The sequence below is a fragment of the Esox lucius genome, chromosome 14, assembly GCF_011004845.1.
Source record: "Esox lucius isolate fEsoLuc1 chromosome 14, fEsoLuc1.pri, whole genome shotgun sequence".
Taxonomy (NCBI): domain Eukaryota; kingdom Metazoa; phylum Chordata; class Actinopteri; order Esociformes; family Esocidae; genus Esox; species Esox lucius.
Window position 1 is genome coordinate 35,393,959 of NC_047582.1, and position 24,536 is coordinate 35,418,494.

Consider the following 24,536-nt stretch of genomic DNA (forward strand, 5'->3'; position numbering starts at 1 on the left):
GACACGAGGGCGAGGGTAGGGTGCGCCCCGGGTCAGTCCGTCTCTTCTTGTGTAAACCCCCAATCGGCGCACGTGGGACAGTAGGCGTGCGTGCAGCGTTTGCAGACGTATCTCTTACACCTGCTGCACACTGTGTGGGTCTTTCTTGGGCGGGCAGCTCTGACACCTCTTCCTCTTACTGGCAGGGGCAGGACCAGGGGCCTGGGCCACCCTGGCTCTAGCGCTCTGCGCGGCTTTCACAAGTGCAAGTTTCACTTTTTAAATGGAATTACTGATATAAATCAACTTTTTGATGATATTCTAATTTAATGACCAGCACCTGTATGGCTGGATCAGCGAGGTAAGTAGGAGCAAGTCCATGTATTGATTTATAGGTTAACAAAAAAAACTTTAAATCAGCCCTAACGCTAACAGGCAGTTTAAAGAAGCTAGTACAGGAGTCATGTGTTCAACATTTCTTTTTGTTCTAGTTAGGATTTTAGCAGCCGAATAACAGTCAGGGGACATGTTGTTGGTGCAGAAGTGTCTTGTCCTTGTTGATCATTATTTGTTCTACTAATTCATTCCATTGACACTCCTGCTTAGATTTTGACAAGTGTTTCAGATGGTCCTGCAGTTTTATTGTTTTAGACTGCCCCCTACTGGCATCTCAACTGTACCGCACCTTCATAATTTACCTTATTTATGTTACATTAATAACAACATAACACACCAATGCTAAAACCACTAAACATATAATGCAAAACACACTAAACATTTTACCAATTATGTTTGTAGTAGTGTAACTATGGAGGACTAAATGTGCTATGATATGAAATAAAAATTAAAAAAAACATATATATATATATAGAGAGAGAGAGGCGAAGGGAACTATGTGTTTTATGCTTGGAACACTGTGATTGTACACTTGAGGAGAAACCATCAGATGAGGGCTGTCTATCATGTCTTACACAAACGGATTTCAGTGTTTCCTTGTCTTTACGGATACATAATTGTGTCGCTTTGAGAACTATTTAACCAGAGAATGTATGTCGTTAGCATGTGGCCTATTTTCAGTTATGCACATTTCATTGTGGAGAGTGCATGATCAGGTGGAGGAATGAGAATGGGTGTCTTGTTTTGCCAGGCTGCGAGCACCGATCTATAGCTCAATAGTAGGTGGAACCAATGATGTCTGTAGTAGTACAACAGAAGTAGGCCTCATGAACACGCCCCTGGAACCAAACTGACTATAGCCCCTCCCCACATACACCCACAACCCTCAAATGGACAAATCTATAACCCCTCCTACATACAGCAACCCTCAACTGGACAAAATCTTTAACCCCTTATTATTAATGCTCTTTCTGTTTGTTTTTCCTTCTTTTGTATAGAACAAATTCCTTTTTTGTTGTGAAACTTGGCAATAAAGCTCTTGCTGATTCTGAGAACGTTCATCATCACTGTGGCTTGCAATTCTCCTTGTATAATTTAATGTAGTGTGTCATCTGTACACATCAACTGGTTTCTTAGAATCCTGAAAGCGGATTGTTTATATTTGAGAGAATACAATGCAGGTATGACATCACATACATTTTTAGATTTCTAGTTGTTTTGGTATCAAGTGTGAGTTCTGTGTTTGACACCTTCTAAAAGTAGCCTAGTCAGGATGACTACAGTCTATCTTCATATGATGTCCTCATTCAGCTGGTCAATTACTAACCTAAAGTCTATCTTCATATGATGATCTCATTCAACTGGTCAATTACTAACCTACAGTCTATCTTCATAAGATCTACTCATTCAGCTGGTAAATTTCAAACCTACAGTCTATCTTCATATGATGTCCTCATTCAGTTGGTCAGTTATTAACCTACAGTCTATCTTCATAAGATGTACTCATTCAGCTGGTCAATTATTAACCCACAGGCTATCTTCATATGATGTTTTGCTAGTGGTTAGCTGACGTTTGCTAGCTAGCTACAGTTACACATAAACCAGCTTTTGCAGCTCTTTGAATTCGAGTCAACTAGAGAAGCTTGCAATGCAATGTATTTAGTGTTCCTTAGGTGAATGTTCAAATGCTGGAATTCTGAGAACTCACGAGCAAAAAAACTCACGCTGGGGGGTCGTTAAGGAATATTTGAAACTCATGCATGAAAAGGTTAAATGCTGGTCAACCATTGATGTCATACACTTTATAATCACTGTATGTTGTCATATAGAATGAACCATGTTCCTATAAGGTGTGTATTACCTGACACAGTTACATTCATATATGATGTTTCTATTAGGTGGTGATTATCTGTCAGTGATCTGGGTTCTCATCATATTACAGAGTTACTAAGTAAATCGGAAAAGGGTGGCTTGCCCACTTCAGGTTGGTGGAGAGTGCCTGCCTCAAGTGGAGGAGTTTAAGTATCTAGGGGTCTTGTTCACGAGTGAGGGAAGGATGGAACGGGAGATTGACAGACGGATCGGTGCAGCTTCTGCAGTAATGCGGTCGATGTATCGGTCTGTCGTGGTGAAGAAAGAGCTGAGCCGTAAGGCGAAGCTCTCGATTTACCAGTCAATCTACGTTCCTACTCTCACCTATGGTCATGAGCTTTGGGTCATGACCGAAAGGACAAGATCCCGGATACAGGCGGCCGAAATGAGCTTTCTCCGCAGGGTGGCTGGGTGATCCCTTAGAGATAGGGTGAGAAGCTCTGTCACCCGGGAGGAGCTCAGAGTAGAGCCGCTGCTCCTCCACATCGAGAGGGGTCAGCTGAGGTGGCTTGGGCATCTGTTTCGGATGCCTCCGGAACGCCTTCCTGGGAAGGTGTTCCGGTCCCGTCCCACCGGGAGGAGACCCCGGGGAAGACCTAGGACACGCTGGAGGTACTATGTCTCCCAGCTGGCCTGAAAAACAAAACAAACCGATTGCTTATGCAAGTCGCTCACTGACTGCCACAGAGAGGCGCTATTCTCAAATTGAACGTGAAGCTTTGGGATGCATCTGGGCCATAGAACACTTCAGAACATACCTATGGGGAAGCAAGCTTATATTGCAGACAGATCACAAACCTTTGATCTATATGTTCAATCCAGAAAAGGCAACGATGCTACCACCACAAATTCAGAGACTGGGAATGAGACTGCACCCTTTTGAATACCCCATTGAACACATTGCAGGAGAGAGTAATGTTGCAGACACACTCTCTAGAAGACAACGAATATGTCGATACGTACATGGAGAAGGTACTTTCCATCATTACACATGATGTAGTGGTGGCAGCATACCAGCCATGACACTTGATGCCATCCAAAAAGATACTCAAGAGGATGACACGCTGCGACAACTTTTCCAAATTGTTCAAACAGGACAATGGCCAACACAGGTAACAGAGGAAATGCAACCATACAAAAGATGTGCAGATGAATTATCTACACACAATGGATTGATCCTGAGAGCGCACTGGATGGTGCTACCAAAAGGTAAAATGAAACAAGCAATGAACATAGCACATGAAACTTATCAAGGAGTAGTGAGAACAAAACAATTCTTGAAAAACAAGTTTTATTGGCCAAATATGGACATTGAAAGAATGGTCAGAAATTGCAATGCATGTGTACTGAATCAACCTCTAAACGAAGATCAACCGCTACAACCACTGGAGTTACCTCCAAGACCACGGACAAAGCTCTTAATTGGTGTAGGTTGTCCAATAGGAAATCAACACATATTGACAGTCATTGGCTATTCTTATTCTTATCCAGAAGCAGTAGTGATAACAGAAATATCCTCACAAGTAGTGATTAGAGAGCTGTTGAAAATCTTTGCAAGAATTGGATATCCCCTAGAGATTGTCACTAATAATGGCAGACAATTTGTGGCCAATCTTTTTCGAAGATTTCCTCAAAACTTGTTGAATCAAATACATCAGAGCATCACCTTACTACCTGAAAAGTAATGGTAAGAGTGAGCGTTTCCACAGATACCTGAAGAAGGCTGTCCGTGCAACCAACTGTGACGGAAAGAACTGGAAAGAGGAATTGCCAAAGATTCTCATGGCATATAGAACAACTCACAGAGCATCAGGTGATGCTTCCTAATTCTTCTTCCTAATTTATCACAATATGGTCATGCATAACTTTGCCATTAAAAAAGTAGTGTTTCATTTAGAATCCCAGGAATTATTTTTTGATGAATTAACCAATTTAGAGAAATTGTTAAAATAAAAACATTTTACTCTTCCATTTATCATTGTACTGGCCCTTTGACTTTTTCATCAACCCCCCATTTACTATTTTCTCAGTTCTAGCAAAGTTTGATCCTTTATCTGTTTGCCATTTTCCCCATGCAACATTTCGATGTGTCTTATGATAATGAACAAGGCGTGTCTAAGATGCTTGGGCGGCCAGTGATAATCACTGCACACAATATGATCTGGGCTATTACAGTCTGCTAGGACTAATACCATATTCAGACACTAGATGTCAGTGAGATCCTGTTTGGATCTAAGGTTATGCTCTCCATATTGACCATGTAGCATATATTCAGCACATGCTGGAGGAGTGTTTGCTTCAATTTGCTATATTTCTTATTCAAACTAATTTCATGTATGTTTTCATGGAAAACAAGGACATTTCGATATGACCCCAAAACCTCTAGGCGGTTGTGTACAGTACATGTTAAATAAAGGTAAAAAAAGAATCCAGATGTCATAAAGTCAGTACAGGTAAAAGCAATCAATGCTTTTGAAAACATTGTATTTTCCAGCGCTTCTTGCATGGGAGAGTTTTACTTAATCAAACATATACTTCTGAGAGTTTTACTTACTCAAACATGTAGGTCTGTCCTGAGGGTAGAAAATAAGGCGATTGAAAGGAGAGGGTAGTGGAGTTGGCGGAGCTCATGCCCCAACTCTGAAGTCACTCAGTTTAAGTTTAGGTACAATTGACAATTTTTATCTGCATCTTCACATGACCTTGTACGACCTGTAGTACTTGGCAGCTTCATAGTAATGTGTGTCCTAGGTACATTTTGGATGTACTACACACCGACAGCCAACAGATCCTACCCATGCCCTGGTGTAATAAGGGAAGGGAACCAGACACAGCCAGCTCCCAACCAAACACCCAAGACACATGACCAGCATGACAGATTTCAGACGGAGGATGGAGTCAAAGAATCAGAATCTATTGTCTTGATCTGCATGTGGCCTTTTGGAGTTCCATTTGATCTGAACTCTTGTGCTTCCTTCAACACCAAGGTTGTCTACTAACAGCAAACAGAAGTCTTTACAACAAGGCAAATGTTGTGATGTTCCATCACAGGGACATCGACGGTGACCTGAGTGATATGCCAAAAGAGCCACGACCATGGTTCCAAAAATGGGTTTGGTACAATATGGAGTCACCAACATACACACAAAGGATCCCAGGTCTTGAACACTTGTTCAATGTAACTGCAAGTTATCGACTGAGTTCTGATGTTTATGTGCCTTATGGGTCACTTGTTGAAGTGACCAGTGATGATAAAAGCTTTGAGCTGCCAAAGAAAGACAAATTGGTCTGTTGGGTTGTAAGCCACTGGAATCCAAACCACAAGAGAGTCCCGATCTTCAACGAGCTAAATAAACATGTCAAGATAGATGCATTTGGGCGACACTTTGGAAAATATATAGAGGACAAGGCACAGATTGTGTCCAGCTGTAAATTCTACCTGGCATTTGAAAACTCTATCCACCAAGACTACATTACTGAGAAGCTGTATGAAACCTTGCATTCAGGATCTGTGCCGGTTGTTCTCGGTCCACCCAGGCAAAACTATGAAGCTGTTGTCCCAAAGGACTCTTTCATTCATGTGGATGACTTCCCTTCACTGAAGGAACTGGCAGATTGGCTTATTTTCCTTGACAAGAATGAAACACAATACTTAAAGTACTTTAGCTGGCGGAAAAATTACAAAGTACATTTAATGGACTTTGGAAAAGAACATGCTTGTCGAGCGTGTGGCTATCTTCATCAGAATAAAGGATACAGAATTGTTCAGAATCTTAATACATGGTTTTGGGGCTAATGAGTCTTCTTGCCGTAGTCTACAATGCTGAATAATGCACAGTACAGTTGGGACTTAAAGCACAATGAGCACAAATTATAATGGCCAATAAAAGTCCCTGAGTTTGTTAGTGTCCATGGGTAACAAAGCACAACACACTGATCCCTTTTCAGTGCCAAGGCTCCAGCACCATCTCCACACTTCAGGTCTATGCTGGTGCAGAAATCACCTGGGAGGGCCGACTCCAACAGACGTCAAGCGGAAAGGTTGAGACGTTACGTGTTCATTGAGAATGCATAAATCCAGATTGGGCCTCACTCCCGCATCTTTTTGGCCCCAGGAAGTAGGGAGAATAGTAGGGAGAATCCCCCTCTGGGACGGGGGAATGTTCTGGAATTACTTGAACTGATCCTTGCAAGAAATAAAGCTGTTGATTGTGCAATAGAGTTTTCTTCTGTCTTACCTACCATTTTTGTAAACTGTATGGACTTTTGAATTACCATCATAGGAACCACATCGATAGCAGCCCACAGCAGAGGTTCCACTGTCTCCAACGACAGGGCGGCTCCCTGTCTAGACTCATCATACCCGTCTCCAACACACCTGAGGAAAATGGTTCTGGTTTGAGCCAGAGGAGGGTCCTGGTAAGACAGCGAGACAGATTTTCCACCACACTTTACGTTGCCGAACAGTGTATTTGAATGAACACTTTTTTTTTGTTTGTGTTAGAAATTGAAACAGTTTTTAGATCCTCGTTTTTTTTGATGCACCCCTTTGACCTTTACACAGACATACAGTAAGGGCCGGAAATATTTGGACACTGACAACATTTTCATAATTTTTGCTCTGTACGCCACCACAATGGAATTGAAATGAAACAACTGAGATGCAATTGAAATGCAGAATGCAGACTTTCAGCTTTAATTCAAGGGATTGAACAACAATATTGCATGAATTTGTCTGGCTGCTTCTGTCATCTGTCACATCATCAATAAACACTAGTGACCCAGGTCCATTGGAAACCATGCATGCCCATGCCATCACACTGCCTTTTAGTTTCCCTTTCTCTTGAGTTTCTTATTCCTAGGTAGGTACATTTTAAATAGAAATGTAACTGCGTGGTATTACAATGTTTTTAGCATTTAGATTCACTTTCTCATTAGTTGCTATTTCTTAGGTAGGACAATATTAATTAGATTTTAATTATTTATTGTAAATATTGTAAATGAAAATATTGTAGCCAGGCAATAAGCATGGAAAATTATCCTGTAACGTGTGTTACAGTAGTAAAAGATGCATTCCGCAACCTTTCAAGATTACCAAACTATTTTTTAAACATATTTGATCTAGTTATTCATATGGTGCAACAGAGCCGACTGCAAAAGTGTAATTCCATTGTGTTTTATTTACATGTGTAACAAGACATTGTGTAATTACTAAAACAAAAATCATGTATAGTTACACACTTGTAATAACCTATACTGATTAATCATTATTCTTTTGCAATTTCAATGTAATACCAGGGGAAGCAAACCACTAAATATTATGTATTCATAACCCTCTGTTTTATGAGTAATTTCATGTGGCATAGGTTATCTGTCAAATAAGCTCAGGTTTGGCTCCCTCAGGTGGATGTTACATTTTACATGATTACAGGCTGAATATTATAGGCTTCATTACAGGCTGAATATTACAGGCTTCATTACAGGCTGAATTTTACAGGCTTCATAACAGGCTGAATATTACAGGCTTCATTAGAGGCTGAATATTACAGGCTTCATGACAGGCTGAACATTACAGGCTGAATATTACAGGCTTCATTACAGGTTGAATATCACAGGCTGAATAGAAATTTTCTATGTTTGTAATTGCAATTTAAGTGTCAAAGAAAGCCATAGAAAATTGAAGATTTATTGAATGTGTGGGACTGTTTTGGCCTGTCAGTTTATTAGTGAAAAGTACTGGTTTCAATGCAATAGCCAAATCAAGTGTCAGAGGTTGAAACCCTTAAGAAAACCTTTGATTCAAGCAAACAACCATTGTCGATGATTTAGAAAATTAGAAGGAGTTGGTTTGGGGGAAGGATTTAAACGATTTAATGGCAGATATCTGTCAACATATATGGAGGCCTCCCAACCTGAACAACCAATCACGCCTTCACCTCTAGCTCCGGCTGACTTGCTAGGACTGGCGTTCAATCCAATTGGAGGAATCTTTACTTGCGGGCGGAGTCGTAGTTGGCCACAAACCAATCACAAGTCTCCTTCAGGGCTATAGAGGGAAGAACAAGACAAACTGTGAACACCAGACCACACTCTCCAGACTATCATGTGGTTCATTAACAAACTCCATGACCTGGGGATCAGCCCCCCTCTCTGGAAATGGACACTGGACTTCCTAACCAACAGACCCCAGTCAAGTCATAGTCAGGTTTGCAGACGACACCACAGTGGTAGGCCTGATCAGTGACAATGATGAGTCAGCCTACAGAGAGGAGGTCAAGTGCCTGGCGGAATGATGCACTGATAACAACCTGTCCCTCAACGCAAAGAAAACCAAGGAGCTCATTGTGGATTACAGGAAGTCTAAAGGCTGCAGTCACGCCCCAGTTCTCATCGATGGCACTGAGGTGGAGCTTGTGTCCGGCTTCAAATTCCTGGGTGTCCACATCTCTGAGGACTTCTACTGGTTCCTCAACACCTCAGCCCTGGTCAAAAAGGTGCAGTAGCACCTGTATTTTTTGAGGAGGCTGAAGAAAGCCTGCCTGTCCTCCAAGATCCTTGTGTACTTTTACCGCTGCACAACTGAGAGCATTCTGACAAACTGCGCCACAGTGGTTGCTCCGTGGCTGACCGAATGGCCCCGCAATGAGTGGTGAAAAACCTCTAGAACCTCACTGCTGCTATCAAAAGGCCCCACAGTTCATTTTAATGGAAGGCCTCCATAGCAATAAGAAAGTGATCAACAGCAAAATCCCTGCCAAACTGTGTTCATTTTTGTTAACGTAAGGCATCTGTCATTTTCAAAGCAGTAACCACTCAGTGGTACTTATTATGCTGGTTTTAGCACAACACAATGTTTAACTAAGGTGTACAATCTCTCATAAATAAATCAGAACATTTTCCCAAAATGTTTTCCTCAAGTTCCCAGTGCTGTGAATGAAGGTACCTTGTTTGAAGGGGGTGAAGGTAAAGCTGGGACAGTACTGGCGAAGCTTGGCGTTACTGGCTGTCTTCTTGAACTGTCCATCTGCTTTAGTTGTGTCATACTGGAAGACATGGGGTTAAAGAAGCAAACATGCAGCGGTACCTTGAGATTGAGTGTGTGAGTGTGTGTACATGCTTGTGTGTCAGTGCATTTGTGTATATGTATGTGTGTGTGTGTTTCTGTATGTACAAACTTGTGTGTGTGTGCACAGTCTATCTGGCCAGGCAGACAGTTGGAAGGATACAGTCACTTGACCCTTGAACCTCATCACCTCGACAACAGCCTCTGCTGCCTCCTTGATGGACACCTCTTCTTCCTCACCGACTGAAATGAGAAGACATACTCAACGCTGTGTCTGTGTGTCTGTTTGTGTGTGTCTGTGTGTGTGTGTCTTTGTGTGTGTGTTGGGGGGTGTTTGTGTTTGGAAAGCCTTTTGAGAATCAAACTACCCTGGACTAGTATACTGAAAGGACTAAATAGGGAATGACCAACATGACAGATAAGGATGTGATTAAAATGACCACTGTGGTGATTTGAGTTTGTGTATCTATTTACATTATCTGACTTACTATAAAAGAACAATATCCCACACTCATGCTACACATCATTTTTTATTAAAAATAAGCAGACAACTGTTCGCTGGGATCTTTGAAATACACATGTAATGCTAACTGGGTCATTTCTTCTATTATGTTTAATTAACTGGGACGTGTAGACTACAAGAGATAAAATGTTACTTGGCTTTCACTTTTTTTAAGCATTAATTTAAGAACAAGTAAATATCTTGCATCAATCGACAGGAATATCTGACAAATGTACTTTCTCTTTCTCACTGCAAATCCACCTTTTGGCAAAATAATTTGCACTGCATTGGGAAGAGAGACAAGTTATGCAAGTATCCAGTTGATTAGTATAGAAGATACATCTTAGTGTACATCTGTTTGTGTAGACGCGTTTCCTAACCAGACAGGATAATGGGTTCCACTTCTTGGTACTCAGTCAGCACCCAGAGGAAGAGGCGAGCCAGGTCCAACGAGTAGATGAACTGCCTTCTGGGAGTTCCTGAGCCCCACACCACTAATGGACTGCCCTCCTCTGACACACACACACATACATATATACATACATACACACACACACACATACATACACACACACACACACACACACACACACATACATACATACATACACACACACACATACATACACACACACACACACACACACATAAATACACACACACACATTCAAAGTGTTAAAGGCCTGATGCAGATTCCTGTTGTTGTTTTGGTTATCTTACTCTGAGCGATGTAGGCTTTGTGTATGAGTCCTGGTAGAACATGCCCGTCCTTGATGTTGAAATTATCATGAGGACCAAACACATTGGTTGGTATCACTGCCGTGTAGAAACGCCCACGCTCTTGGTCGTGGTACGCCCTGCCAGATAACAGACAATCACACTCGTCAACAGACCTACAGACATACACACAGGTTAACAGACCTGCAGACATACACACACGTCAACAGACCTGCAGACATACACACACGTCAACAGACCTGCAGACATACACACACGTCAACAGACCTACAGACATACACACACGTCAACAGACCTGCAGACATACACACACGTCAACAGACCTGCAGACATACACACACGTCAACAGACCTACAGACATACACACAGGTCAACAGACCTGCAGACATACACACACGTCAACAGACCTGCAGACATACACACACGTCAACAGACCTGCAGACATACACACACGTCAACAGACCTACAGACATACACACAGGTCAACAGACTTGCAGACATACACACACGTCAACAGACCTGCAGACATTCAGTATGCTGGACACCCAGGTCAGCCTGGTGGAAGAGAAGTGAAGGTTAAACGGAACACACCTGTTGTAAACATCGAGCATTCTCTTGGCGTAGGAGTAGCCAAAGTTAGATTTGTGAGGAGGGCCATTGTGGATCTAGAAAGAGACATAATTGAGCTCACAACCAGGATGTCACACTGTAGACAACAGAGAACTACTGTCTCACACATGCACATAAAACACAGAGGAAGACTCTCTTCACCATGGTCTCATCAATGGGGTAGGTGGTCTTGTCAGGGAAGATGCAGGTGGACAGACATGAGACCACCCGGACAGCATCCACCTCGTGAGCAGCCTGGAGAACGTTGTCATTGATGTAAATGTTGTTCCTCTGGAGACGTGGACGGTTAGAAACATAAAACATACTGATAAATAAACATTCGCTAATCGTTGTAGATTTTAGGTCTTTGATGACAAACACATTTTAAAGTAAACAGGACAACAGCTGAGTATAACCATGTTGGAAGAATGATACACGGACGAAGAGAATGATAAAGTAGAGCTCAATTACTTTCTGACATCCTATTTGCACATGGAGGAAAATCAATTGCTACCCCAGATAAAACAACAAAAGAGATTTTTTGCGTAATAATTTCCATAAGTGGCGGGAAGAGGAAATGCCACTAGGCACTCATGAACACACGTTACATATCAGTTTACAGATATACACTTTGATGACCCCATAAAGACAGAAAGGTTAACAGGAAAACACTTCTAGCTCATTCAAATTAAAGTTATCAATTCTGTGAAAGATGCTTGGGTGATAGAAGGCAATGCCTCCACCACTGACCACTATATTATCATTAAGTAAAGACTGAACAATACAAAATTAAGGTTTCCCACACTACACAATTACTTTTATCTTTAGGAAGGGGGAAAATGTGCTTTAAATTTGTAAGTAGGCATATACTAAAGCACATTACAGACTGTTAACAGTAGGTTGTAAACATATTAGTGCCTATTTCAAACCAAACTATTGAATGTGTGTTCACGTCTTACCCAGAAGTCCAGGTTGGCTCTCATGTTTTTGAAGAGTCCTCCAACCATGGCTGCCAAGTGAATGACATGTGTTGGCTGGTGTTTCTGAAACACCTCCCGTGTCTCACCCGCGTCCCTGAGGATGCACACCAATGCACGCAGCAACGCACGCACGCAGCAACGCACGCACGCAGCAACGCACGCACGCAGCAACGCACGCACGCAGCAACGCACGCACACGCACGCACACGCACACGCACACACAGACACACACACACACACACACACACACACACACACACACAGCTTCATTTTTGAAGTACAGGAACAAAAGTAATGTTGGACTACAAAGGGGAACAAGCGAGTGTGCTTTGCCCTGTGTTCATATTGGGTGTGACTGTATGTCTACGTGTGTGTTTTCTCACATGAGGTTTGCGTCCGTAGAAGAGAGGAAGATCCACTCCTCACCCTCCCGGATCCCTCGCTCTTCCCGGACCACATGCTGTATGGCCCTACCCACCAAACCGGTCCCCCCGGTAACCAACACACGCATAGGAGCACTCTGATCCAAAATGTTATCTTCCATCTGTGGAGAGGGAGAACGAGCTGGGGGTGGGGTGGAATAAGGGAAACATAAGGAAAAGGAATTGGCAAAATAATATATCTACATCTTTTAAGAAGTTGGAATTTGTGAAGAATGTGTGGCTAATGTTTTGTATTCACAATTGGTAAAATGTTACACGTGAATTTCACATTCTATTTATGGGGACTTATTTGTCACACTTTTGGTGAGGCGCTGTAATCTGGTTCAGTATTCATCTATCAACTCCAAACCATATATTGGGACGGAGTTGGGACAGGTAGCAATTAGAGGCCAGAAAAGTTAAATGTACAGATAAGGAACAGCTGGAGGACCTATTTGCAACTTATTATGTCAAAACCATACTGGATGCCTGTGATCTTCGGGCCCTCAGACGGCACTAGATCACATACAGGAATGATACTGTCATGGAAATCACAACACGGGCTCAGGAATACTTCCAGAAAACATTGACCGTGAACACAATCCACTGTGCCATTCGCCGTTGCCGGCTAAAACTCTATAGGTCAAAAAAGAAGCCGTATCTAAACAGGATCCAGAAGCGCAGGCGTTTTCTCTGGGCCAAGGATCATTTAAAATGGACTGTGGCAAAGTGGAAAAGTGTTCTGTGGTCAGACTAATCAAAATTTGAAGTTCATTTTGGAAAACTGGGACGCCATGTCATCCGGACTAAAGAGGACAAGGACAACCCAAGTTGTTATCAGCGTTCAGTTCAGAAGCCTGCATCTCTGATGGTATGGGGTTGCATGAGTGCCTGTGGCTTGGGCAGCCTACACATCTGGAAAGGCACCATCAATGCTGACAGTTATATCCAAGTTCTAGAACAACATATGCTCCCATCCAGACGTCGTCTCTTTCAGGGAAGACCTTGCATTTTCCAACATGACAATGCCAGACCACATACTGCATCAATTACAATGTCATGGCTGCATAGAAGAAGGATCCGGGTACTGAAATGGCCAGCCTGCAGTCCAGATCTTTCACCCATATAAAACATTTGGCGCATCATAAAGAGGAAGGTGTGACAAAGAAGACCTAAGACAGTTGAGCAACTAAAAGCCTGTATTAGACAAGAATGGGACAACATTCCTATTCATAAACTTGAGCAACTTGTCTCCTCAGTCCCCAGACATTTGCAGTCTGTTATAAAAAGAAGAGGGGATGCCACACAGTGGTAAACATGGCCTTGTCCCAACTTTTTTGAGATGTGTTGATGCCATGAAATTTCTAATCAACTTATTTTTCCCTTAAAGTGATACATTTTCTCAGAATATAAAGCACTTCCTTCTACAATAAAGGAGGAAAGAGGGTTTTAACAATATTTTAGAAAGATGGCACTCCTACATATGTCTGGTGAATGTATGAAAACAGAGTGGGATTTATTCCCAACCCCAGTCTCAGACCCGGGTAGACTTAAAGACAGTGTGTTTGTGTCAAGCCCCCCCTGTCTCAAAAATAAGCTTTCTCATGTAAAACCATATCAGGCGTCAATAGTATATTGCGAATCGTTGAGTCCAAATCACTTTCAACAGATTGTCTTACATAGGTGCTAGTCGTTTTGGATTCTCGCAGTTTTTCTAACTGATGTTGTGGCACCAGAAACATTTTCTGAACTTGTTCCATGTTGTTTAACCGTGTCTCAATGCAATTAAACTGGTTAGGAATGGAACTGCAACGCTTAAAAACGGTAGAATTATTTTTTTTCTGGTTGATGGTTTTTCTTTTCTTTCCAACTGAAGTGTTCTTTCTAGACATGTATATAATGTCGGCTTTTTGTCTCTTTACTTTTCGGAGTTGAGATTCTGTTAAGGGTATATTTCTGCACCTTAGATTATTTCACAGAGTGATAGAATGACTTGCCGATCGTTGACTTGCCAGTGCCTTAAATATTATCTTCAAAAGTGGTAGATTTCTACAAATGTGTTTAGACATGATCAAACTTTCTTAGGAACGTACACGACAGGCCAATCCCCTGAAAATAACCTCATTCTCAGACCGTAGTCTGCTGGTGTTTTTATACCCTATAAAATGTATCTCCCTCACCTTCAACATTTCGTCATACTGCGGTTGCCAACATGAATAAACCAAGACGATATTTTGAATTTCTTTGGAGAAAACATCAGCATTATCCAACAGTATCTTCACAAAATATGTTTACCCGAGTTACTGGGGCCACTAATGACACAGCTGAATGGGTGTTGAAGTCGCGGGTCAAAACCGCTATCCATCCTAGAATGTGGTTTAGTATCCGTAAGGCCTTGTGCTGTAATCAGGGAGCAGTACACGCTTGTTGTACACAACTCTGAAACGTTTAGACACTACTCGGTTTTTCAATGTGAATGTTCTTTTATCTCTAGCAATTGTGTCTGCATTAGCAATGGACGTGATCATCATCACCACCCTCACCCCGTACAAAGTTATCAACCAGTCGTGTCAGCGTCTCCAAGTTAACAATGGTTGTGTTGTAGCTGTTGAGCGTAATGTCTTTTGCTTTGAGACAGGTCAGACCTTTAACGGTTTTGTAACCGTATGTCTTTGGCCCACCACTAACAAATTGAGCTATGCTGTCACCATCCAGTAACTCATCGGTCAAGTCACCCAAGAACGGGCTCAGTGGGGGCACCCAATCCCCATGGCGTGTGACAAAGATCACTAAATCAGTGTTTGTGTAGAGTACACGTCTATCCAACTTCTCCAAGAGCGAATACAACTTGAGTTTCACAATGCGATTACCTTTCTCAGCAGCCTTAAACAGCTCAATAGAAACCCAGGTACCAGTTAAAGATCTTTCTGAATCAGTATGTGAACAATCAGTTACCTGGTTTTCAGACTCTGCACATAATCTACACAATGGAAAGAACAGTTTACCGCCGACCCTGTGCGGTAAAACGGCGTGATAAAGGCCTTTCAGTGGACACACCGTAGCCTTAACAATACCAAAGTAGGTGTCTAATGGTTTGAAATCTCGAAAGATTATGTCTGGATGCCCAATCGGATAAGTCTTTGACTTGTTGCAGAATGGGTAAAGACTACAGACATCGTTATACTGAATAGTCTCCCCTTTACAAGCCGTAAACTTAGGATGAATCGCATTAGTACGACATTAGAGCATCCCGAGGATCAAGGCGCTCTGGAGCATCAAAGGTCTTCAAGAAAGCTTTGACATCTGCAGATGTGTTTTTAAACTGATTCCTCTCACACTCCCATATGTATTGAACGTGTACGTTGTGTTGTTCTTTCAAAGCCTCTAGCTTTGTCAACCATTGCAGGTGCATCAACCCGTACTGAATCTTTGTCACTGGATTGATGCTTGTGGAACAATGACACTGGGTGACCGTGCCAGAAACAACATAGAAATTCATAGACTGTGCTCAACCCATCGCGTTCAGCATATCCATCAACGTAGTAGGCACCGATTTTCACTTCACCCTTGTTCAGGGCGTGCTGTATTGATATATTCTCATCAGAAGCCACATATTCAAGCCATTGGACTGAGCTGTTTGAGAATGTCTTCTGACAACAGTTGTAGTTGTCTGAGGGGACCAATGCAATGGTGTCCTTGGTGAGGAATCTGTTGCAAAAGACTTTCATGCAAGCCGAAGCAATTGGAATTGACCGGAATGGGTCAACACCACCACACTCCAGGAACTCGAGTCTGTATACAACCCTCTCTCAAGATGACCAAATCATTCATGCAGTAAGCCTTTATTTCATCCTGCATGACAAAGGGGTCTGCGGAAACAGTTGAATACCATTGCAAAAACTCATCTTTTTCTTTAGCCATCATGGTATTCACACCATAGTAATGCGGTTCCGGATGGGGGCCAACATAATTCTCATTCTCCTTGATGTTAAACTTTTAAGGAAAGTAGCCTTTTTTCGAATCCTTAAAACCCATAGCACGTGGCAAGGTCGACAGATTCATAGGTAGGAAGCAATGACTATCAATGTATCTCTGATTGAATGTGCTGTCTGTAAAAATCATGAGCTTGCTACCATTAGCAATAAGTGTGGTGCCAATACCATTGTTAGCAAGGTAAGAGCTGGAAGACCCAGCTATGACCCATCTTAAATGCTTAAATGGCTCCATCCATCCTCCCCTCAATACGATGCAGTCGTCCTTTCCCCTTTGCAGAAAAGCATCCCCAAAGAATGTTTCCACCTCCATGCTTCACGGTTGGGATGGTGTTCTTGGGGTTGTACTCATCCTTCTTCCTCCAAACACGGCGAGTGGAGTTTAGACCAAAAAGCTCTATTTTTGGCTCATCAGACCACATGACCTTCTCCCATTCCTCCTCTGGATCATCCAGATGGTCATTGGCAAACTTCAGATGGGTCTGGAAATGTGCTGGCTTGAGCAGGGGGACCTTACGTGCGCTGCAGTATTTTAATCCATGACGGCGTAGTGTGTTACTAATGGTTTTCTTGGAGACTGTGGTCTCAGCTCTCTTCAGGTCATTGACCAGGTCCTGCTGTGTAGTTCTGGGCTGATCCCTCACCTTCCTCATGATCATTGATGCCCCACGAGGTGAGATCTTGCATGGAGCCCCAGACCGAGGGAGATTGACGTGATCTTGAACTTCTTCCATTTTCTAATAACTGTGCTAACAGTTGTTGCCTTCTCACCAAGCTGCTTGCCTTTTGTCCTGTAGCCCATCCCAGCCTTGTGCAGGTCTACAATTTTATCCCTGATGTCATTACACAGCTCTCTGGTCTTGGCCATTGTGGAGAGGTTGGAGTCTGTTTGATTGAGTGTGTGGACAGGTGTTTTTCATACAGGTAATGAATTCAAACAGGTGCAGTTAATACAGGTAATGAGTGGAGAACAGGAGTGCTTCTTAAAGAAAAACTAACAGGTCTGAGAGCCGGAATTCTTACTGGTTGGTAGGTGATCAAATACTTATGTCATGCAATAAAATGCAAATTAATAATTTAAAAATCATACAATGTGATTTTCTGGATTTTTGTTTTAGATTCCTTCTCTCACAGTTGAAGAGTACCTATGATAAAAATGACAGACTTCTACATGCTTTGTAAGTAGGAAAACCTGCACAATCGGCAGGGTATCAATTACTTGTTCTCCTCAATGTAGGTAGTTCTTCATATAGAGTAATTATTAAGAGTCATTATGTTTCCTTTGTTTTAGAAAATATGAAACACTGACATATATGCCCTCTTATATTTGCACTTCTGGTAAGATGCTAACTGCATTTTGTTGTACTGTACTTGTACTTTTTCAATGACAATAAATTTGAATCTAATATAGTCACCAATTAAAAAAGGTTTTGTTTCTGTAGAAGAATGTATAAAATGTTCACCAATGTTTATCTTTAATTTCTTCATCAGCTCAGTTACATACATTTTGTCATCATGCCAGATCCCAAAATTTTAATAGAAAGGAACTCTGTTTTCACATACTCTATTTTTAGTTCCTGAAAATAGAGGATGTGAGAGTATGTTAACCATCATTTTAATAAGATTTTTGACCTTGAATATATGAAGGACCAAAGGAGTCAAAATAAATAATATAAAAATAATTAATTAAATAAATATCAATATATAAGGCCCTTTATTCAAGTGATGGTATGATATTTCCTAAGAAAAATGTATTTCCCAAGTTAGTTTTTTCATCACATGATGTCTTTTTCATTCTATCATGGCACATTAAATAATTTCATGGCATATTTCATCACTTAATGGCATATTTAATCATTTAATGACATATTTAAACATATAATTCCTAATTCCATTGCATATTTCATCACTTAATGACATAATTAAACATATAATGCTTTATTTCATTGCATATTTCATGATCACAAGGGATGCGTCAATCAATGCAAATGGTCCGTTCGTTTTTTTGTGTTGTTTGTTGTATGAAAGTTAGACATTTTTCGAATGCATATATTACAGAATAAGTACAATTCTTCTTGACCGGTATCCCTCCAAAATTCCTAGTTGACTTTTATTTTGTAAAGCTCAATGGCATCGCCCAATGCTAAAATGCACTTATGGCCAATAGATTTTGCCATTTTGTCAATGATTGGAATCATGTCATACGTTGAATCAATGAGCCAAAATTGTGCACTAATCCCCACGGTAAACTGTGTGTTACAATTATACAGTGCTTAGGGAATAATGTGTAATTAGGAATAACTCCATGTGCAGTATCAGATGAATAGATGCCAAAATCTTACCCTGTAGAATCTTCCGTTAGAGCTTCACGTCGTCTTTTATCTGCAAAGATCTCCACTGAAGCTTTAGTTTGTCTTGTCCTGTAAAATAGTTATGCCTGTTCTTCCCTTCATATTCATGAACAATTCATTCCGTCACCCAGCTTCCTCTCTTTTGATTCTTGTTGACATTTCTGGAAACCCTAAACCTGCTCGACCTGTCTGACAGTCATCCTTCCTGAATGTGTGTTATGAAATTTAGCAATTAAATGAATGCAACTGTTTGTTTATTGTGACGTTGTTTTTCACTGTTTTTCACCCAATAATGCTGGCTTGATTTCCAACCTGCCCTTCAACCCGTCGCGTGTTTCTGATATAGTTTTACGTTTGAATCCTTGGGGTGTACATTTATTTTAAGCTGTCAAATATCTAGCCTGATGTCAGGTTTCAAATTTGTTCCCACAATGTAGAATATTGAACACAGACTCCGAGTTTGCATAGAGGGCCACACCTGGTTAATTAAATTAGGAATGTATATGTCTGTGCGTGTGCGGGCATGTGAGTGGAAGAGACAAAGAAGCGGGGAGTAATGAGAGAGGAGAGATTTGTAAGTGTCAGTTTTACAGTTGCGTAATGGGCCACGTTGGACGGGATCCTGGCAACTTTGTCTTTTTCCACAGACAAAGCACTGAGCAATCCTTGATGAGAGCATCTACTAAAATTTTGAAGTGCAATAATATAAACTTTTTAAAAATTATAATAATCTTTTAACTCATAACCAAATAGAAGATTAGAGAAGAATGAACTGCCCGATCAGTTTATTCACTAAAAAAGAAAATACAAATGTAATTTACAGGCTACTGTAAGAAACAATAGGCCATTCCAACTGTCCTGTATATCAGGAAATAATGCCCCTCCTGGAACCCAGTTTTTGCCAAACAGCAACGAGTATTCAACGATACTGTGGAATAAAAAATATAGTGAACTAAAAAAAATTAATGAGGGTAAAATACAGCCTTGCTGCTTTCATTTGAGAGCGTTAATATATAAATAAGGAGCACATTTGAGCGTGTGTTGCATCCAGGAAGCCATGACAGTGTATTTGAATGGATAACCAAACAAATCACGTTGTCATTACGTTGACATGATGTATTGGTGCTGGTTTCGTACTGGTTAGGTAAAACAATTACGTTTCTACAACATAAAAGTGAAAGACTTATTTTGGTTGTTACAACGTAAAATTCACAATTAAATGGGTTATAATAATAAATGTATATTAAAATCTTCAAACACAAATGTATTTTAGTTATACTCTAGAGTTTATACAATTTCAGAAGGTCAAACAGTTATCTGCCTTTATCCTTCAACAACACAAGGGTGTATGTATCATGTTGATCAGTTTTTGGCTGATATGAAATAGAATTATTCTTATCGGTCACTCTTACTCCCTGTGGGGGAACAAGACAAGTGTGTTGTCATCATATTCTGGTTGCACAGGTTTATTCTCCTGGACTCACTTTGCCTGATAATCAACAGTAAAGAGAAAATGTTGGTGCCCGCTGTCTGTTTTTTTAATTTATATAGTGACTTTTTGATTACAGAAATTCGACACTACTGTTGTTTGCTCGTTGGGGTTTAAGGCTGAGTGTTTTGTAAAATCACTTTGTGACACCTGCTGATGTAAAAAGAGCTTTATAAATCAATGTGATTGATTGATTAATACAGAGCTTGATTCTATCAGTATTCACAATAATTTCACAACAATGCAATGTCAGTAGTTAGTGTAGGGTATAATGTGTCAGAATGGTGATTTATGGCCCTGGGGGGCGGGACTTCCATATTGATGTGACAGGTGGGCGGGACATCCGGTTTGTAGGGTGGGACTTCCGTTATGATGTATGTTAGGGTGGGACTTCCTGTATGACGTATGTTAGGGTGGGACTTCCTGTATGACGTATGTTAGGGTGGGACTTCAGGAGTGACGTATGCATGTCCGGTGACTTTGTGATTTATGATTACACTGATGTGTCCATGTTTGATGTTTTACAACGCCTGATGAGCAAACCAGACTAGTGTTATAACAGGTGGGTTATGTTTGATGATTAACAAATGGGGCTTAGGGTTCTGGAATGTTAAATTCCCAGGCAGTAAATAAGTGTTGTGTCAGCGGTAAGGTGTTTGGTGTACAGCAAATTATGTTCGACAAATATAAAACCCCGGTGTTTTATATTCTGACAAGTGTTGCAACAGCTGGCATACAAACGGTGGTTGTTCACCTTTCATGTTTTATGGGTTGATTGGCATGGTCTGCGTATTTAAACCACGCAGACATCGGTGATGGTCAGTCAGTCTTGCCTGAGCGAACTTACCTACACATTACAAAACATGGAGGATTGTGCGGCGATCAATGTTTTGGGTGAAACACCGGTGAAAACTAACAGCTTAAACGCAGCTCAGCAATTTGGTAAGAAATTGCAAATGGACCGCAGAGATGCAATCAACATGCCAGCCCCGAAGAAACCGATGCAGAGTTTAACCCGAATCCATCAACTACACCAGGATATGTTGGCACAAGAGTGGAAATTGGACGATGGTCGGATCGGGGGATACATCTTCAACCCAGAGCTACCGGAGGTTGCATTTTATGAATTACCCGAAGGCCAAGTGTTTAAGGCTGGTGTGACTGATCAAATGGTTTTTAATGACAGTTTTTGGGGCACCTTTCGAAAAGTGTTTCATTTGGGGCCAAAACAAGGCCCACATAATACAGTAGTTGTACTGTTTAAAGTTGTCGAGGGGCTGAAAGAGTATGACTCTGTCAGATTGGAGTTATTTCCGGAAAATATCAGCGTGTTAGTTTGTGACTGCGGACTGATCGACTGACCTAAGACCCCGAAGCCCCGCCTTAAGCCAACACCTTCATCAGCACAGCATAAAAACCGACAGACCGCCGGTGACATTCAAGCAGTCGGAGGAATTTACGAAACATGTCTCAAGATTACAACCAAGCGGTGATTGAAGAACCCAAGGCTGAGGACTGGCTGTGTGACGCCTGGGATGACAACGCTGAAGCCTTCTACGGAACCCCTGACCCAGACAGCTCGATTCCACCGGCATACCCAACAAGAAACTACCATTGGATTGACAGGGTTGGTGATCAACTAGGTCCTCTTAACCTGTCATACCTTTCAAATGCTAACAAGAGTTATCACAAAATGGACAAACAACTTGCACCAAAAATTTTAAAGATCATCAAAGCAACAATGGGTATGATTCTGGAAAACGTTGTTGGGGCTATTCTACACAAAGCATGCATCGGATGTGAAGTGGACCACCCGAGCCAGACAAGACATTCATGTCTCGAAACGCCTGAGTATTTTTTTGAGGCCCATTATGATGACATTGTGGCGACAGTTTTAACACCGCGACTGAAACATGTTTTGGTCAAGGCTTTGAACGCATCTGGTTTTCACACACCGATGACTGATGTTCACGAGGCCGCTGAGAACTTTCTGCACGAGCTCAAGTTGGAGCCGAACATCACACAGAGACTGAGTGAGAACAGGGATGAGTACATGGACAATTTTAATGAGGATGTTGTATGCGACGCAGCGGGGTCATGGTGTGATGAAAGCAAAGAGTCTGTTGTCTAAGGCCAGGGTAGCTTCAGGTCTCATGTTAACATGTATATAAACAAAGACTATGAGAAATCTGAATGTTTGTGTAACTTTTCTGAATATATTGGTTGTGTAATTTCGAAAACTCAAATAAAACATTGTTAAACATGTATTAATTCTCATTATTGCTCGAACACTCTACGATGTCTGAACAGGTTATGAAAAGTATTTACTATGACCCGGCAAACCCTGGTGCTTATGTGGGTAGAGAGGGTTTGAAAAGAGCATACTTGGAAAAAACCGGGGAGATCCTCAAAAATGGTGAGGCCGATGACTGGCTGCTCGCCCAGGATACATACACGCTACACAGGCCTGTAGCTATACATTTTAAAAGAAATAGAGTTATTGTTCATGATATAAATTCACAATTTCAGCTGGATTTGGTTGACATGAGTGCTTACAGTGTGGAAAACGATAACATGAAATTTATGTTAACATGCATAGATGTATTAAGCAAATACGCATGGATTCGCGTGCTGAGAAATAAAAGCGCTATAGAGTTAAAGCGAGCATTTGAAGACATATTAAAAGAAGGAAGAACACCACAAAAAGTCCAAACAGACAAGGGGAAGGAGTTATTTAATTCACATTTTGAAATGTTGATGAAGAAGTACAACATAAAACATTTTGCTACAGGAAATGATGTCAAAGCGAGTATCATTGAGAGGTTTAATAAAACAATTAAATCACGAATATGGAGGTATCTGACAGCAGCCAACACTCACCGCTATGTTGAGGTTATTCAAGATTTAGTTCGTGGGTACAACCATAGCTACCATCGGTCTATTAAGATGAAGCCTGCTGACGTTTGTGAAGAAAATGTTAGATTAGTTCTCAAGAACCTGTATGGCACAACATTAACGAGAAATGGTAATCAAAGCTACAAGTTCCAGGTTGGGGATACTGTGAGACTCTCAAAGCTGAGAGGTGCGTTTAAAAAAAGGCTATGAAATTGGGTACACAGATGAATATTTTACATTAACAGAATGCATTCATCGGGTACCTCCTGTATATAGAATAAAAGATTACAATGGTGATGCGATAGTTGGGACCTTTTATGAACAGGAATTGCTGAAAATAATCGTGGCTAAGGATAAAACTTTTAAAGTGGAAGCAGTTTTGAATGAGAAAGTACAGAAAGGGAGGAAAATGTGTCTTGTGAAGTGACTTGGTTGGCCTGAGAAATTCAACAGCTGGATACCATCGGAACAAGTGGTTGACCTAGAAACTGGATAAAACTCCAGGATTTACAGGATCACGTCATTTACATTGACTGCGATCAGCATGGGTGACGGTGGCTTCTACATAACGCTGCCCAGTAACTCATCGAGACATGTCTATCCAAGCAACACGAGTTCGTGCTATACAACTAAATTTGCCAAAGGTATAGATTTGAAAGGTGATTGGGAAGTATCTTTGATAGAGTTCCAATACCCGCATACGTGGAAAACTTTTACACGGGGCGAAAACGCATTTGAACTACTTGACTTGAAAAACGACAAAACTTGGAAATATGAACTCAACACCGGTTATTACAGCAGCATATTAAAACTAGTGATAGAGCTCAACAGTCATATAAAAACACAAAACACAAAAAGGTGAGCCCCAGTTTAGTTTGAAATTTAGTGCAAAACTGGAACAGATATTGGGGTTAAAACTAGGCGAGCGGTGGTCTGCCACATGGTACAGAACATACCCCACAGATATTCTGGCTGGGTTTAACACCCTATACATCTACACAGATATCATTGATTATCAATGTGTTGGTGACAGTCATGTCCCACTGCTGCGAACTGTACATATTACAGGGAGAAAGAACGAAGTTGTCACAGTGACGTACGACAAGCCACACTACGTACCTCTTAGTAAGAGCCAGTTTGATGAGATCTGTATTGAAGTAAAATCTGATCAAAACCAGCTGGTTTCATTTGTAGTGGGGAGGGTGATTGCAAAATTACACTTCAGACCCGTCAAACAATCTTTTAGAA

The 24,536-nt window shown here is 41.3% G+C and overlaps 2 protein-coding genes and 1 pseudogene across 4 annotated transcripts in view; 1 reads left to right on the plus strand and 2 right to left on the minus strand.

Moving 5' to 3' along the window:
• LOC114840830 (GDP-L-fucose synthase) overlaps positions 1 to 18,932 on the minus strand; it is a 65,249-nt gene extending 46,317 nt beyond the window's left edge. For both annotated transcript variants that reach the window (XM_034296973.1, XM_034296972.1), the window contains exon 1: positions 18,896 to 18,932. The gene's annotated coding sequence lies outside the window, so the exon portion shown is untranslated. The remainder of the gene's footprint in view (positions 1 to 18,895) is intronic.
• LOC117595533 lies at positions 5,010 to 6,474 on the plus strand (annotated as a pseudogene).
• LOC114840833 (GDP-L-fucose synthase-like) lies at positions 7,408 to 18,984 on the minus strand. 2 transcript variants are annotated; one of them, XM_034296975.1, is made up of 10 exons: positions 18,896 to 18,984; positions 12,523 to 12,683; positions 12,119 to 12,233; positions 11,322 to 11,450; positions 11,142 to 11,215; positions 10,533 to 10,669; positions 10,193 to 10,324; positions 9,474 to 9,553; positions 9,191 to 9,290; positions 7,408 to 8,293 (listed from the first exon to the last, which is right to left on the minus strand). In XM_034296975.1, the coding sequence occupies exons 2-10, from the start codon at positions 12,681 to 12,683 to the stop codon at positions 8,238 to 8,240; spliced, it is 984 nt and encodes a 327-aa protein (XP_034152866.1). In that variant the 5' UTR covers positions 18,896 to 18,984; the 3' UTR covers positions 7,408 to 8,237. The 2 variants fall into 2 exon arrangements, with proteins under 2 accessions (XP_034152866.1, XP_034152865.1); XM_034296974.1 differs by having other exon boundaries at positions 12,523 to 12,703.
• Between the last annotated feature and the right edge of the window lie 5,552 nt (positions 18,985 to 24,536).

Coding starts and splice junctions, on each gene's coding strand:
- LOC114840833 (XM_034296975.1), bottom strand. CDS start 12,683: ATGGAAGATAACATTTTGGATCAGAGTGCTCCTATGCGTGTGTTGGTT. Junction 10,325..10,532: donor CAAAGCCTACATCGCTCAGA/GTAAGATAACCA, acceptor TGTGTGTGTCAG/AGGAGGGCAGTCCATTAGTG. Junction 9,291..9,473: donor GGTTCAAGGGTCAAGTGACT/GTATCCTTCCAA, acceptor CATGTCTTCCAG/TATGACACAACTAAAGCAGA.